General features: G+C 38.8%; 2 protein-coding genes across 3 annotated transcripts in view; both read left to right on the top strand.

Annotated features, from left to right (window-relative positions):
- The first annotated feature begins 342 nt into the window (after positions 1 to 342).
- Positions 343 to 12827, top strand: part of LOC131327657 (uncharacterized) — an 87472-nt gene continuing 74987 nt past the window's right edge. The window contains exons 1-2 of one of the 2 annotated variants that reach the window (XM_058360866.1): positions 343 to 558; positions 1934 to 2374. In XM_058360866.1, the coding sequence (XP_058216849.1) occupies positions 417 to 558; positions 1934 to 2346 (555 nt within the window). In that variant the 5' untranslated portion in view covers positions 343 to 416 and the 3' untranslated portion in view covers positions 2347 to 2374. Of the gene's footprint in view, positions 559 to 1933; positions 2574 to 12827 lie in introns of those variants that run through there. The other variant, XM_058360822.1, reaches the window with a different exon arrangement.
- On the top strand, positions 4266 to 8798 carry LOC131327517 (vesicle-associated membrane protein 714). Its single transcript, XM_058360698.1, has 4 exons — positions 4266 to 4741; positions 6561 to 6751; positions 7537 to 7700; positions 8323 to 8798. Exons 1-4 carry the CDS (start codon positions 4525 to 4527, stop codon positions 8411 to 8413), a joined length of 663 nt encoding a protein of 220 aa, XP_058216681.1. The 5' UTR covers positions 4266 to 4524; the 3' UTR covers positions 8414 to 8798.

The raw sequence follows: 12827 nt of genomic DNA, 5'->3' as shown, positions 1-12827 counted from the left end.
CCACGTAAAAATCTCAGTGTCTTGCGCGCGTGCTTCTTTACGGTTTTTAATCGTTCTTCGTAATCGTGTATTTGTTAGTTTAACGATATTTCGCAGCAGCGACAACCACTGTCATTAATCTGTGTTAGTGAAATTCCATTTAATTTGATGCACATGGAACTCCTTAGATGCTCTACAGTTAAAACATTAACTGTTAGCAGTAGAACGTGGTAAATAAAACCTGTATATGTACCTGTGCAGGCTTTAATTCAATGATCAACAGCACCAACTACCAATTTCAGGCTTGTGGGGCCTTTCATTAACTGTATCCATACTACCACAATATTTCCCAATATTTATATCCCATTGCTTTGCCATCTTCTCTTCTCAACTCATAACTGTGTCTCTCTTTCCACTGGAATATTTGGCTTGATCCAATGGCGATTCATCATCTCCATCAGGTTGTCACAGCTCTTCTCCTGCTTGCTTTGGTTTTTGCAAGGGTTGAGTTCTCGGCATGCCATGTCTTGAAAGGCTCTGTCACCTGCCTTGACTGCAACTCCCTCTCCGATCTTTCTGGTTTTTTCCTAACTCTTCTTTTCTTTTGTCTGGACCAGGGACACGGGGATCCTGTAATGCGGGGTGCACTAGAGATGTAGTGCAACATCCCATCTGTCCATCCCTGTAATTAATGATTTAGATTTTAAAAAGTTTGTTACATGTAAAATATTTTTTTTTATCTGGACCATTGAAATTACGTTCAAACGGTTGAGATGGTGGATTACACCCCTGCACTACAGAGTCCCTGAATCCATGGACCAGTACTTTAGTCCTAGTTCGTCTTTCCCTTTTGCCTTTTTCTAGGTAATATATGATTTTTTGGGCTAGCTTACGCGCACTCGAACTAATCCCTACAGTCTCTCCATAGACGTTTCACATGCTTATTCGTGGGGTGGAGTGGCTCCAAGGGTTGCCTCTTGTCTTTTTGTTCGTTTATTTTCTCTTTTAGAAAAATAAGAAATCGAAAAAAAAAAGAGCAGCTTTTCTTTCATATCTTACCATTTTAGGTAAGGGAATAGGCTAATGTTTTGTGAACAGAAGTGCACATGATTTTCATACAGTATTCTATGGCTTTTTTAGGTCCTCTCATTTCTGACCATAGCACCTGTTATTGGCTAATTAAGTTTAAAAATGTACAACCGATTAATTGTTTTAGATGTAAAACTTTTCTGGATGCAAGTTTTGTTGGTAATTATTTTCCCAAGTACTTATGGTTAAAACTTTGTCTGTACAATTTCCAAATAGAATTCCTAAGATGTGGTCGGGTGGTTTTGACTTGAGACTTAGGAGTTTATTTCCTCTTGAGATCTGACCAGGTTCGATTCTTTCCGCCAGTAACTCTTAGACTTACCTCATCTCCACGCGTAAGCATGAGAAACGGATGTGGGATGGGTGGTAGGAATTAGTCTGAGGTCTGTGCAAGTTGGCTCGGAACACCATGCATTGCAAAAAAAAAAGAGAAGAAGAAGTCAATATTATTATAAATAGAGATAAGTACTGGGTACTTTATGTTTGAGGAAGAACGTAACCATATCTGCCCATACATATATAAATAGTGATTGATGTATCATGTAGAGTGGCTACTGTCAAAGACTTCATATTTTCTGACGGATAAATGCAAACAAGCCTAGCTCGGTCATTCCAAATTCAATTGTAGCATACCTCGATCTCTCTATAGTGTAACAATTAATACTAAACAGGCAAAAACAATTTCAACATTTTAAAGAAGCTATATATGGACTAGATCATTCCGGGTATGACTCACGTGTCACGTCAGCCAATTTCGACTTTCTTGGTGACGTAAAGAGTTCACGGTTATTGGATGCATAACTAGGAAGTACATGGTAACTACCTCGCGATTCCTTCTAATTTCTTCATCACATTTTGGCTTCAGACATCAAGGTTCTAGTGAAGTGCAGCCAAGTGAAAAAGCTGGCTGTGGCAACCACAACAGAAGATGGAGCCTTCGAGACCGAGCTTCCCTCGGACACTGCTACAGCAACTTCTCCTCCTCTCAATTGCCAAACCAAAATCCTCGGTGGTCCAACCCAGCTCTACGCCTCAAGAAAAAACATGGTCTCCGAAACTGCGAAAGCCCACGACTCTGCAGATTCCTACACCATCTCCGCTCCTCTGAGTTTCTACACATCGTGCCCCGTGTCAGGTCAGAAGGAGGACGCGAAGTGTGGGGCCCACAACGCGGACCTCGGCTCGTCCAAGACCGTCGACCTGCCTCTGCCGCGGGAGTGGGGCCTGGCCCCGTCGAGCTTCTATGTTCCGTTTATGCCCATCATCGGAATACCTTAGTTAATTAAGTACTGCATGTTGTTGCTAAGTTTAGTGGCATGTTGCGATGGGGGTTTGTTAAGTAAGTAAGTAAGTTGTGTGCTGAGTGCCAGGAAGAGAAGATGATGTTTAGTCTTGCTCTTATATATACTATGTATATGGTTTTGTTTGTAGGTTTGTTGTGTGGAACTGGGTTATTTTCCTTTATATATATATATGCTACGTCGTACCTTGGTTTGTTATGGTAAGTTGAGGTATCTCTACGTAATTGCTTATGCCGATAGAAAAAGCACCCATTCCTTCAGTAAAAGTAGTAATTACGTTTCTTCACGGCATGTTTTTCTTTAATTTCTTTCATTATTTCATGATCTTCGTAGTTAATTTCAATAGCTAAAATGAACATATACTGGGACACATTAGTTGCGTACGTGCATCATTGTAGTGCTTGCAATACATATGTATTCTGGACCAAGTGTCAGACGTACGGTCCAAAACACATCTGTATCCGGTTGCATTTGCATCAGGTAACCCCTTGACCTAAATATAGGATTAAAGAAGAGATATGATCGCAATACTCGATCTAATCTGCCTCCAAACTTATTTCGGTCATCGAAATATTCAAAAATCGCTCTAAACCATTGATTTTAGATTAAACAATTAAGAGTATATATTCAATTCGAAACCTTAATTATTTTACTATCAGAAATGCTCTGCGTACAAATCAGTTTGTGCGCATAGTTTTTTGTTTTATAATATAGTTTGTGCAACTAGTATTTGACAAGAATTGCCGATAATTAAAAAAAAAATAGAGTACTATTTTGACTAGAATATATTAATTTGTATTTTGAAACAAGAAACTCACGAGTTTACTTAACAATTAAGCCAGTTTTCCCCATTGGGCCATTACTCCTAAGACTATTGGCAGAAGAATAATCTAATTGCAGATTAGATCATCCCATTATATATTTACTTCGAAGACCATATATACAATGTTTTAAAACAAAACTGTGTATCTTTCGTCTGGATCAAGCTTACCATTGCATTAGATCGAATATATCTTTTATTTTGCTCCTAATTTTTTCCCCCTCTCTCCTCCACCCAAAGAGAAGCAAAGAAAAAAGACTAAAAGAAAGCTAATTAGTTTCTGACCAAAAAACTCCCAAGGTTGAAAGTATTGACAAAAGTAGCACCCTATCCAGGGAGGATAAGGTTTTTGGGATAATGAAGAAGAAAAGATAATAGGTTAATATTATTACATTGGAGCTGTAGTTAAAAAAGAGGGCTTTAATTAAGAAATGGCTTGTTTGGTAGTTGAAATGAACAGATAAAAGTGAGAAGATAAGGAGATAATGTAAGAGTTTACTTAGTTTTTCCTTGTAACAAAAATGCAAAAAGGGTTTGAAAAGATTTGAGAGGTGCACCAATTAATTATTTTGCCCACCCAGATAAGCTTATCCTTGGGGTGGGATGGGTTTTATATAAGAACCCTAACAAGGTTTTTGCTTATCTATGAATAAGCAGTTCGAGTGCAATGATGAGAACCAAACCAGATTAGAGAGGGTTCGGATTAAGTTATCTCCGAGGCCCTTATCCTCCTCTCTTTTCTGCATTTTACACGGACCGTAAGATTTCTGACAAATATACATTGTGAGAGCTCAAAAGTTCTAAAATACTATTGAACTTAGGTATAGACTTTCATGACACTTGCCCACGAATCAAACATTTGTTTAGAGAAAAAAATTTGGTGATATCATTAAATGTAAAAACGAAATGTTAAATTTTTAATTGTATGATGAATATTCTATTGGTGAGGACATTAGGCAATTTTACAATGCCTGTTGTAATATCTAATCATTAGGACTTTAATGAAATTATCATAATCCCAAGGGAAGGTGGTCGTAAATTACACAAATATCACGAAAAACTCAACGTCCTAAATTATCGTGGACTTCCCGGTCACATAGCGGCCTTTGCCGTCTCTTCTCTTCCCCACCACCCCCCCCCCCCCCCCCCCCCCCCCCCCCCCCCCCCCACACCCCGCTCTCTCTCTTCGATCAGTTCGATAAACATCATCTCTCTGTACAAAACCCTGCATAGACATCGAGAAACCCCAAAATTGACCACGATCCCTTCATGTCTACCCCTCGTCGATCAAACTAGAGAGGGATAGAGATAGAGCAATCTGAGAATCGCGAGGGAATGGCGATTCTATACGCGGTGGTGGCGAGGGGGACGACGGTGCTGGCGGAGTTCAGCGCCGTGTCGGGGAACACCGGCGCCGTGGCGCGGAGGATACTGGAGAAGCTGCCGTCGGAGGCCGATTCGAGGCTCTGTTTCTCCCAGGACCGGTACATATTCCACATACTCAGATCCGACGGCCTCACCTTCCTCTGTATGGCCAACGACACCTTTGGAAGTCCGTAATTCTCTCCGTCTTCCTCACTCCATATGTATCTGTACGCGTATGTCTGTCTGTCTGTCTGTCTGTATCTATGCGCTGACATGTCTTTCACGTTATGTATGTTTGTGTTTTATGTTCCCATCTTGTGATCGTATGACCTAGGGCTGCAAACAAGCCGAGCTCTTTGCGAGTAGATTGAGGCTTGGCTCGTTAGTAAATGAGTTGAGCTCGAGTTTTAAGCTTGTTTGGTGAACGGGACGAGCTCCAGTTTTAAGCTCATTTGGTAAACAAGTTGATCTTGAGTTAGTTGTACCTCTGCTCGTCTGTAGAGGCTCATGTAGTAGACGGATTGGGCTCGAACATGTTGATAATGAACGAGCCGAGCTCAAACAGATAAAAACTCTACTCGTTTGCAACCCTGATGAGTATCTAGCTACTATATATCTCTGCTTGTGAGGGCCGACGGGTAATGTTGAATTTTGAGGATGGTTGTAAACTAAGCCTAGGTTTTGTTAGAATTAGAAAAGTGAACACAGTTGAATTGAGTAGTTTCTAAGGTCGAAGTGATTCAGGAGTATGTTTCATGTCTTTCCAGTTTATGGGTTATGGAGGGGATATTTGAGATAGACAGATAGTTGGTTTTGATGGTATGTTTTGCATGTCAAATGCTTCTTGATGAGGTTATTGGGTTTGTGGCCCTCTACTTGAGGGCTTGGGAAGTCCAATTATGATTGTTGCAGGTAAGAATGGAGTTTCTTCGTGTATGGAAAAACCTAGTGCTATTTACAGTTGAAAAACTTGGAGTAGTTTAGATCCTAGATTTTGTGTGAGTACATGCTGATACATGGAAATCTGAGCTTCATGTATTGAATGGTATGTTTTGCTACTAGATCTTGGATGATGCACGATCAGTTGGTGACTGTCTTCTGGATGGTGGTGTTAAAGTTTTGGGAAGTGTCTTCAAAACTTAGTGAAAATGGGAAAAGGCGCTTGGCAAAAGAATGGCCGAGGAAGATCCAGTTGGATTACAATTTGGTCATTTCCACCAAACTACTGCTTTAGCAAAAGTATTCCTAAAATTCATGGAAGGTATAATGAAAAACCACTCAAAAGGTACTTCATAACCGAGAGCTAAAGTCTCTTTTATTGGGGTTGCATTGGAGAATAATTCGTAGTTGAAAGGTTTGCCTACTTGGTTTCACAATATGCTCTTTCCACTTGGCATTGGCAGTGACTCCACATTTTTATTAGATCCATATTATTAGAACGTCTATTTGATCTTGAGATCTATGAATGGTGGCAATAACAATAATTTAAAACCACCTAATGGCATCACAAAAGCTGATGTTATCAACTGGGATGGTGATGTCTGTAGGCTATGATATTCCAATCTTTCTCCATCCATTCTCCGACCAAGAATTCTCATTTTTGGTGACTTGCAGCAGATTTGACAAATACTAAGGTTGCCACACTGGAGAAGAACCAATCAGCTCTAATGAGTAATGAGTCATGATTGTGTTGCATCGTCCTCCTTTTTCTTTGAGCTGTTTTCAACAACTCAAGTAGATAGAATGTTTAGTTGCAGATGATTTTCTACTTGTTTACTGGGTTTGAGAATGGAGTTCACCACATCCGCCTCTATTGTGGTTGGTTTGTTTCTTTATCTGGGATATCCTCCTGTTTTGTCTTTATTCATGTAGTCTTTCTAGTCTATATCATATTCTCCCCAACATATAGTAATAATTACTTCTTGCTTTGCTCATAACTAGGCTAGCACTCGATTTCTAGCTCTCATTTGCTGGACTGCTAATTGTTCTTTTGATTGCATAACCAGGGAGAATCCCATTTTCATACTTGGAGGATATTCATATGAGGTTCATGAAAAACTATGGCAAAGTGGCACCCTATGCTCCTGCTTATGCCATGAATGATGAATTTTCTAGGGTCTTGCATCAGCAAATGGAATTTTTCTCCAGTAACCCAAGTGCTGATACTCTCAATCGTGTGAGAGGTGAAGTTAATGAGGTAGTGTCTGGTTCTTCATTTACTGGAAGTTTGGAACTGTCTTCTGTAGTAGTTTCTCCTAGTTTTTTCTTTTTACCTTGGATTACCCTATTTTTATCGTCTTATGGTGACATGAGAGGATGCATGAATGACCAAGATACTTATGACTAAGTTCCAAAATCCGAATTGGTTCTTATCTCAATATAAATGATGACACTTTTGGTCCTTTCATATGTTTCTGACCTTACCGCTTGTGTTCTTATTTTAGCTAATTTGCAATTGGAATTCTGTCTGGGCTTTACGGAACAATCATTCTAGGTATCAGGAAAACTTGATATTAGAAATTATCATTCTGATGCTATGAAGCAATGGGCATGTCTGAAACCGTATCATTTCCGGTAGTAGTTGTTTGCATAATTCTTCTGCCTATGTACATATGATTTTCCATCTCAACATGTCCCATCTTACCTGTACCCTTAATCATACCTATACACTTGCTCTGAAGTTCTGATGTTTCTGGATATTGGCCCATGTAACTAAATTTCCTTAAGCAGTTATATCAATAATGAACTGAACAGGTTCTTGATCCTGTTTCTGTTTTTTAGTGCCATGCATAGAAACTGTCATCCGAAAAATGCATCAAAGGGAGTGCTACTCTTTTTGCTTATGGTTAAACACCTGAGATTCTGGAAAGATGGCAATTTGTAACCATTTTCTAGATTTTTTTTTCTTTCAAGTCTTTTTGTTTCCCTTTATGTTAGTCATTATGTTTGTTTTATGATCACAACTGGTAAAATTAAATGCAGGTACGCACTATCATGGTGGATAACATTGAGAAGATACTGGAAAGGGGTGACCGAATTGAGCTTCTTGTCGACAAAACTGCAACAATGCAAGATGGTGCTTTTCATTTTAAGAAACAGTCTAAGCGTCTCAGACGTGCTCTTTGGATGAAAAATGCCAAACTCTTGTAAGTCCTAGTCTCCTGCTATAAAGTTATATTGCTATCTTGTTAAATTTGTCATTCCTGTTCCTTGAACTGCAGAAAGGTGAAAAATGTGAGGGAGGTTTCCTAGGGTGAATGAGTTACAGAGTTTGTAATAGAAATTCTCACATTAGAATCAATTTTGAAGCAAATACTTGGCATGATTAAAATATTAAAGTCCGTTCGTAAATAATGCAACTAGAGCAAATTCATTTTATTTGATTGAAGTTTAAAAGCAACAAGGGCAAGAGGATTTCCCTAGCATCCGCCTGCCTCTGGTAGCATTTGCGTCTGTGTATTGTTGGGTTTTTCAATGGAAATGCATATGTGATATGTAGATGGTATAGCATTAGATGGAGTTGAAGCAAAATAGGGGAAAACTTACATTTAAGCTCTGGGTGCAAATAGTCCTATCGAGCTGAATTTGCTTAAGATGCATGAGCACGACATATACTGTGTATTTAATTTTGTTTTTTAGTTAGTCTGTTAACCATGTAGTTGTCTGAATGAATTACGCCATATTCCCAATCTCGAAGCAGTTAAAATTTGGAAGCCTGGGCTTTTTCTTATTTCATGTGGAGAAACTTTAGCCTTTGTTTTATGACAGGGCCGTGTTGACATGCGTGATTGTCGTGCTTCTGTACATAATAATTGCTGCTTGTTGTGGGGGAATCACTCTACCATCCTGCCGATCATGATTTCCAACTTTGCCACTGTTCATTTCTGCTGAGACATGCACGTTGGACTTGGAAAATGATTTGCGCCTGATTATTGTGTCCCTTGGCTGTCTCATGGTCCAAGGTGTGTTTGATCTATATTCTTTCCATCTTTCAAAGGTCCCCTTAGGTTATTTCGTCGATTTTCTTATTCTTGTTGCAGTAGTTGGGCGGTTATTGTGGGAAGTCCGATGAGTGTTTATGATAGTATCGTACATCATCTCTGTATTCTGTAGGTACTAGAATTTTTCTTTTTGTTTTATTGATTGTGGTCTAAGCTCAGATTCTGCCTTCTGTAATATGATATCATATGTATGGCCATATAAGAGCAGCGATAATATCAAGATTTGATTCAATTTGTTGCCAACTCAATCTGTTCCATCTGTGTGATACGCAGGTGCATGAAAGCTTCTCTGGTTTCTATACTATTTTCCAAACATGTCTTCGTTACTCGCACTCCTTTTTGTCATTTGTTGATAATCCTTTCTGGTTGAACATAGATTGAAGGGCATAATTTTAGGGGTGTAATTGATTCTGGTCGGAATCGAAGATTGGACTTGTGTAGATTTCCGAACGAGCTGCATAGTTTCCTGATTATGTAGATGAGACCTCTATGTTTGCTGTGAGCCCTCCACTGATAAAAATAGTTTTTTTGTGTAGATTTGCAAAATTTAAAACCAAAGCAAATGAGACCAATAGAACACAAAAACAAGATTATGAAAGAACTGAATACTGTAGTCGTTATACTAGGATGAATTTCGAGAACCTAAACGATTAGGTCAATAGTGAGATCGGTTCGAGTTATCAAAAATAACAAAGGACGAATTTGCAAACATGAATAAAAAAACTTCCTTGCCTGAAAAATATGTTGAACTAAACAATTGCGAGCATGAATATTACTTCAACAATGTAAACTTACAACCCATAGATTCTGGGCAAACTGAACAGTCTATTCAACTGTACTAAGACAAATTTGGCAATACGTTCAAAAAATTCGCATTGAGCACCAACTTATGATATGGTCTGGAACGCCATCACCTGATATAGTCCTAAGTTAATTGCTATAAATCTTGATCATAGCAATCTAGTCTTCTCGAATTCTTCATGGACACAGCAGCTCTTCTCATCGTTCAAGATCGCTTCGAACTTGCTTGTCGGGCATGAAGGTATGGTTAACGGCCCCGCTGCTTGGATTTCCTCCTCGTACTCTTCAAGCAATCCCTTGAAATTTAACGACGAGGACAAAGCTATTGGAACTACATACTTCTTGTGTTCTTCACCCACGTACACGAAAAAAGAACCCTTGGGGGCTCTCTCGTCAGCTATATTATGCATGGCTTTCTTTGTGCGGCTGCTCTTGCAAATCTTGTTTAGGAGCGAGGGAATTAGTTTTCTTCCCGATACCGCCATCTTACTAGAGAAGCTAAAAGCTAGGGTTTGGGGGGAAACCTTCGAGTGCGAATGGGAAATTGACCACGATACAATAAGGCCGGAGAACAATGAAGGTTTCTGATTTTGGGTGTTGTTTGAAGACGAGACGTGAAAGAGGCTAGGGTTTGGAAAAAGCTTATGAGAGGATCTCTTTGATGAATGAACGATTAATGAAGAGACAGATTACGAGATTTATAATCCATTAGTACTTGTAATCCAAGGAAGTTAACTCAGGGATATCCAAAAATCCCAGAAAGCCTAGGAAACCATGTTGTTTTGAGATAACACAAATCCGTGTTTTGATCGTATTTTATTACACTTAGAAAATACGAGTTGTTTGTTAAACTACTTAGAAAGTGGTGGATGTTACTCAACACGTTGGATCTCACCTTGACGATCGGAGTCGTTTATTTTATATTGTTAGTATTTTTTAAACTATGTGTGCAGAAACTAGGTTCGATTGGATATCAACAAATGTTTGATTGAATGATGGAATTCTTTGTTCAAGATTTTTTTTTTATACCAAAATTATGAAGCACGACAAGTGTTATTCGATCAAATACTTGCCCATTATGAAAGTAGGTTGGTAGGGTAGAAGTAGGAATTTTATATGTTTTGGTTGAGAACTTACAGGGAATTAATGTGGTAATCTAAATAGAAGGATTTAGGATTATTGTCTTTATTAAAAAAAAAGTTTTGTTTTGGGCATTACTTTTTCCTTTTTGGATTTCTTTTGTCGAGACGAATTAATGATCATTAAAAAATTGACTAAAAATTAACAAAAACAAAAATAAAAATAAAAATAACCCACAAGAATTATTAAGCCAAATCACCCCTAACCTGGGAGGAGTTCGGGCTGGTTGAACTATGAAGACACCTACCCCATGGGTCTGGGTCTGCCCTTCATTTTGGAGGATTCAAAGTTCGGACACACTAATAGTCTTCCCTCAACATAGCAATCCATTTTCCACAACTATTTTTTTTTGTTATTACAAGCGAACTGGACACAAGTCTATAATCACATTAAGCCAAATTGGTAGCCCCATTAAGGACGACCAATAGGAAAAACTTTCAGTGATGGGTGGGTACCACGTGGTGCCCGCTCGGCACATCCGAGCCGTCCATTGCATTTTTAGACGGCTCGGATTTGGAGAGAGAAAAAAGAAAGAAAGTGTTGGGGGTGAGAGGAGAGAGAGGGTTTCAATCCGATCCGTCCAAAAGTGAAGTGGACGGACCGGATGTGCCGAACGGGTAGCACGTGGGATATACCCACCCGGTACCGAAAAATTTCTCGGACCAATAAGTATACAAAGAACTCTCATTTGGGAGAATGAAAATTTTAGACCTCTAAGTTAATAGGGAAAATGACGGCTAAGGACGTATTTAGATAATTAATACCTTCCAAGGACAAGCTAAGAACATTTGTTAATGCTGAAAATGTCCTTGGCGGGTATTAATTATCCAAACACGTCATAGGCCGTCATTTTCCCAAGTTAATAAATGTACAATGGTGATCAACTGAGCTAATCCTGTCAGTTTATTCCCACAGCCTTGGCATATGTAAATGGAGCAATTTCTATGGGCCCTGGTTTCATATAAATAGTGGGAAGATGACAGTCCATGACGTGTTTTGATAATTAATACCGCCAAGGACATTTTCAGCATTAACAAATGTTCTTAGCATGTCTTTTGCGGGTATTAATTATCAAAACACGTATTTGACTATAATTTTCCCTATAAATAGGACACATAGGCTTATCATAGTTAGGGTGTTCGGATAAATAAGCCAAAGTGGCTTATTTTTTGTCCTTATTCAAATTTTTTTCGTATCACATGGCTTATCCTCATTTTTTTGGGGATTATTGCATCTTCATGACGAAAGGAATCTAAAAAGTATAAAATTTTGATCGAAATCCAATATTTTTTGAATAAAGACGAAAAAAGTGACTTATTGGCTTATTTTTATTTTTATGTGGGTTTGTTTGGCTTTTTTTTAGCCGAACAAGCCCACGGGCCTGTGGCCCAATATGATACCCTTAGCCAGTAGACCATTAGAATCACCTGCAAGGTTTCCTAATAATTAGACCTCTATGTCAACTGGGAGCCCTAAGCTAATAAGAACGGTTTTTGTGGGGGTTTGGAATTGAATTGTGGACTTGTGTAGATTTACAATTAAAAAAAAACGATAATTTTTTTTTTTAATCGGCAGAGACGATGTAAGGATTAGGAGTTGGATTCTCTCCTGGCCACTTGATGCACGTTTCTCTTTTGAACCATTTATAGGCAACCTTCTCAAGTCCGATCGATGATTGAAATAGTTTAGTTTTGTTGAGTGCCAACCATAATGTTTGATTTGATTCCAGAACACACATTATATTGATTTATAAACGTGTTCCAATTTAGTATTGCAACCATTTTCTTACATATGTTCAGAAATTAGATCATACGATATCTGATGTCTTTAACATGATACATGTACTCAAAGAGCTTAAAAAAAAAAAAAAAAAAAAACCGAATAGTTCAGATCATCAAAGTCATAGAAATATCCATGCCGGAAAAAATATGTTGATCACAAAGCACCAATATCCGAATTGAAATCCAGAGCACCACCGTATATACTGTCTGCAAGTCATCATCTTATGCAGTTCCAATCAATCTTGATCACAAAGCAAACTCATCTTCTCAAACTCTTCATGGACACAGCAGCCTCTCTCAGCCTTCAAGATCGCTTCGAACTCGCTTGTCGAGCATGAAGGGAGCGTTAACGGCCCCGCAGCTTGGATTTCCTCCTCGTACTCTTCGAGCAATCCCTTGAAATTCGAGGAAGATGACAAGGTTACCGGAACCACGTACTTCTTGTGTTCTTCGCCCACGTATACGAAGAAAGAACCCTTTGGGGCTCTCTTGTCGTCGGCTGTATGCATCACAATATTCTTTGCGTTGCGCTTGCAAAACTTGTTTATGA

This window comes from Rhododendron vialii, chromosome 1a, assembly GCF_030253575.1.
Source record: "Rhododendron vialii isolate Sample 1 chromosome 1a, ASM3025357v1".
In the NCBI taxonomy this organism is placed as follows: domain Eukaryota; kingdom Viridiplantae; phylum Streptophyta; class Magnoliopsida; order Ericales; family Ericaceae; genus Rhododendron; species Rhododendron vialii.
The sequence above is the reverse complement of the archived record's forward strand: the minus strand, read 5'-3'. Positions and strand labels throughout refer to the sequence as shown.

What these genes read in the sequence shown, in the direction of transcription:
- LOC131327517 (XM_058360698.1), top strand. Translation starts at nt 4,525, where the DNA reads ATGGCGATTCTATACGCGGTGGTGGCGAGGGGGACGACGGTGCTGGCG. An exon ending in GGCCAACGACACCTTTGGAA is followed by an intron (nt 4,742 to 6,560) that starts GTCCGTAATTCT and finishes TTGCATAACCAG; the next exon opens with GGAGAATCCCATTTTCATAC. An exon ending in ATGAAAAATGCCAAACTCTT is followed by an intron (nt 7,701 to 8,322) that starts GTAAGTCCTAGT and finishes GTTTTATGACAG; the next exon opens with GGCCGTGTTGACATGCGTGA.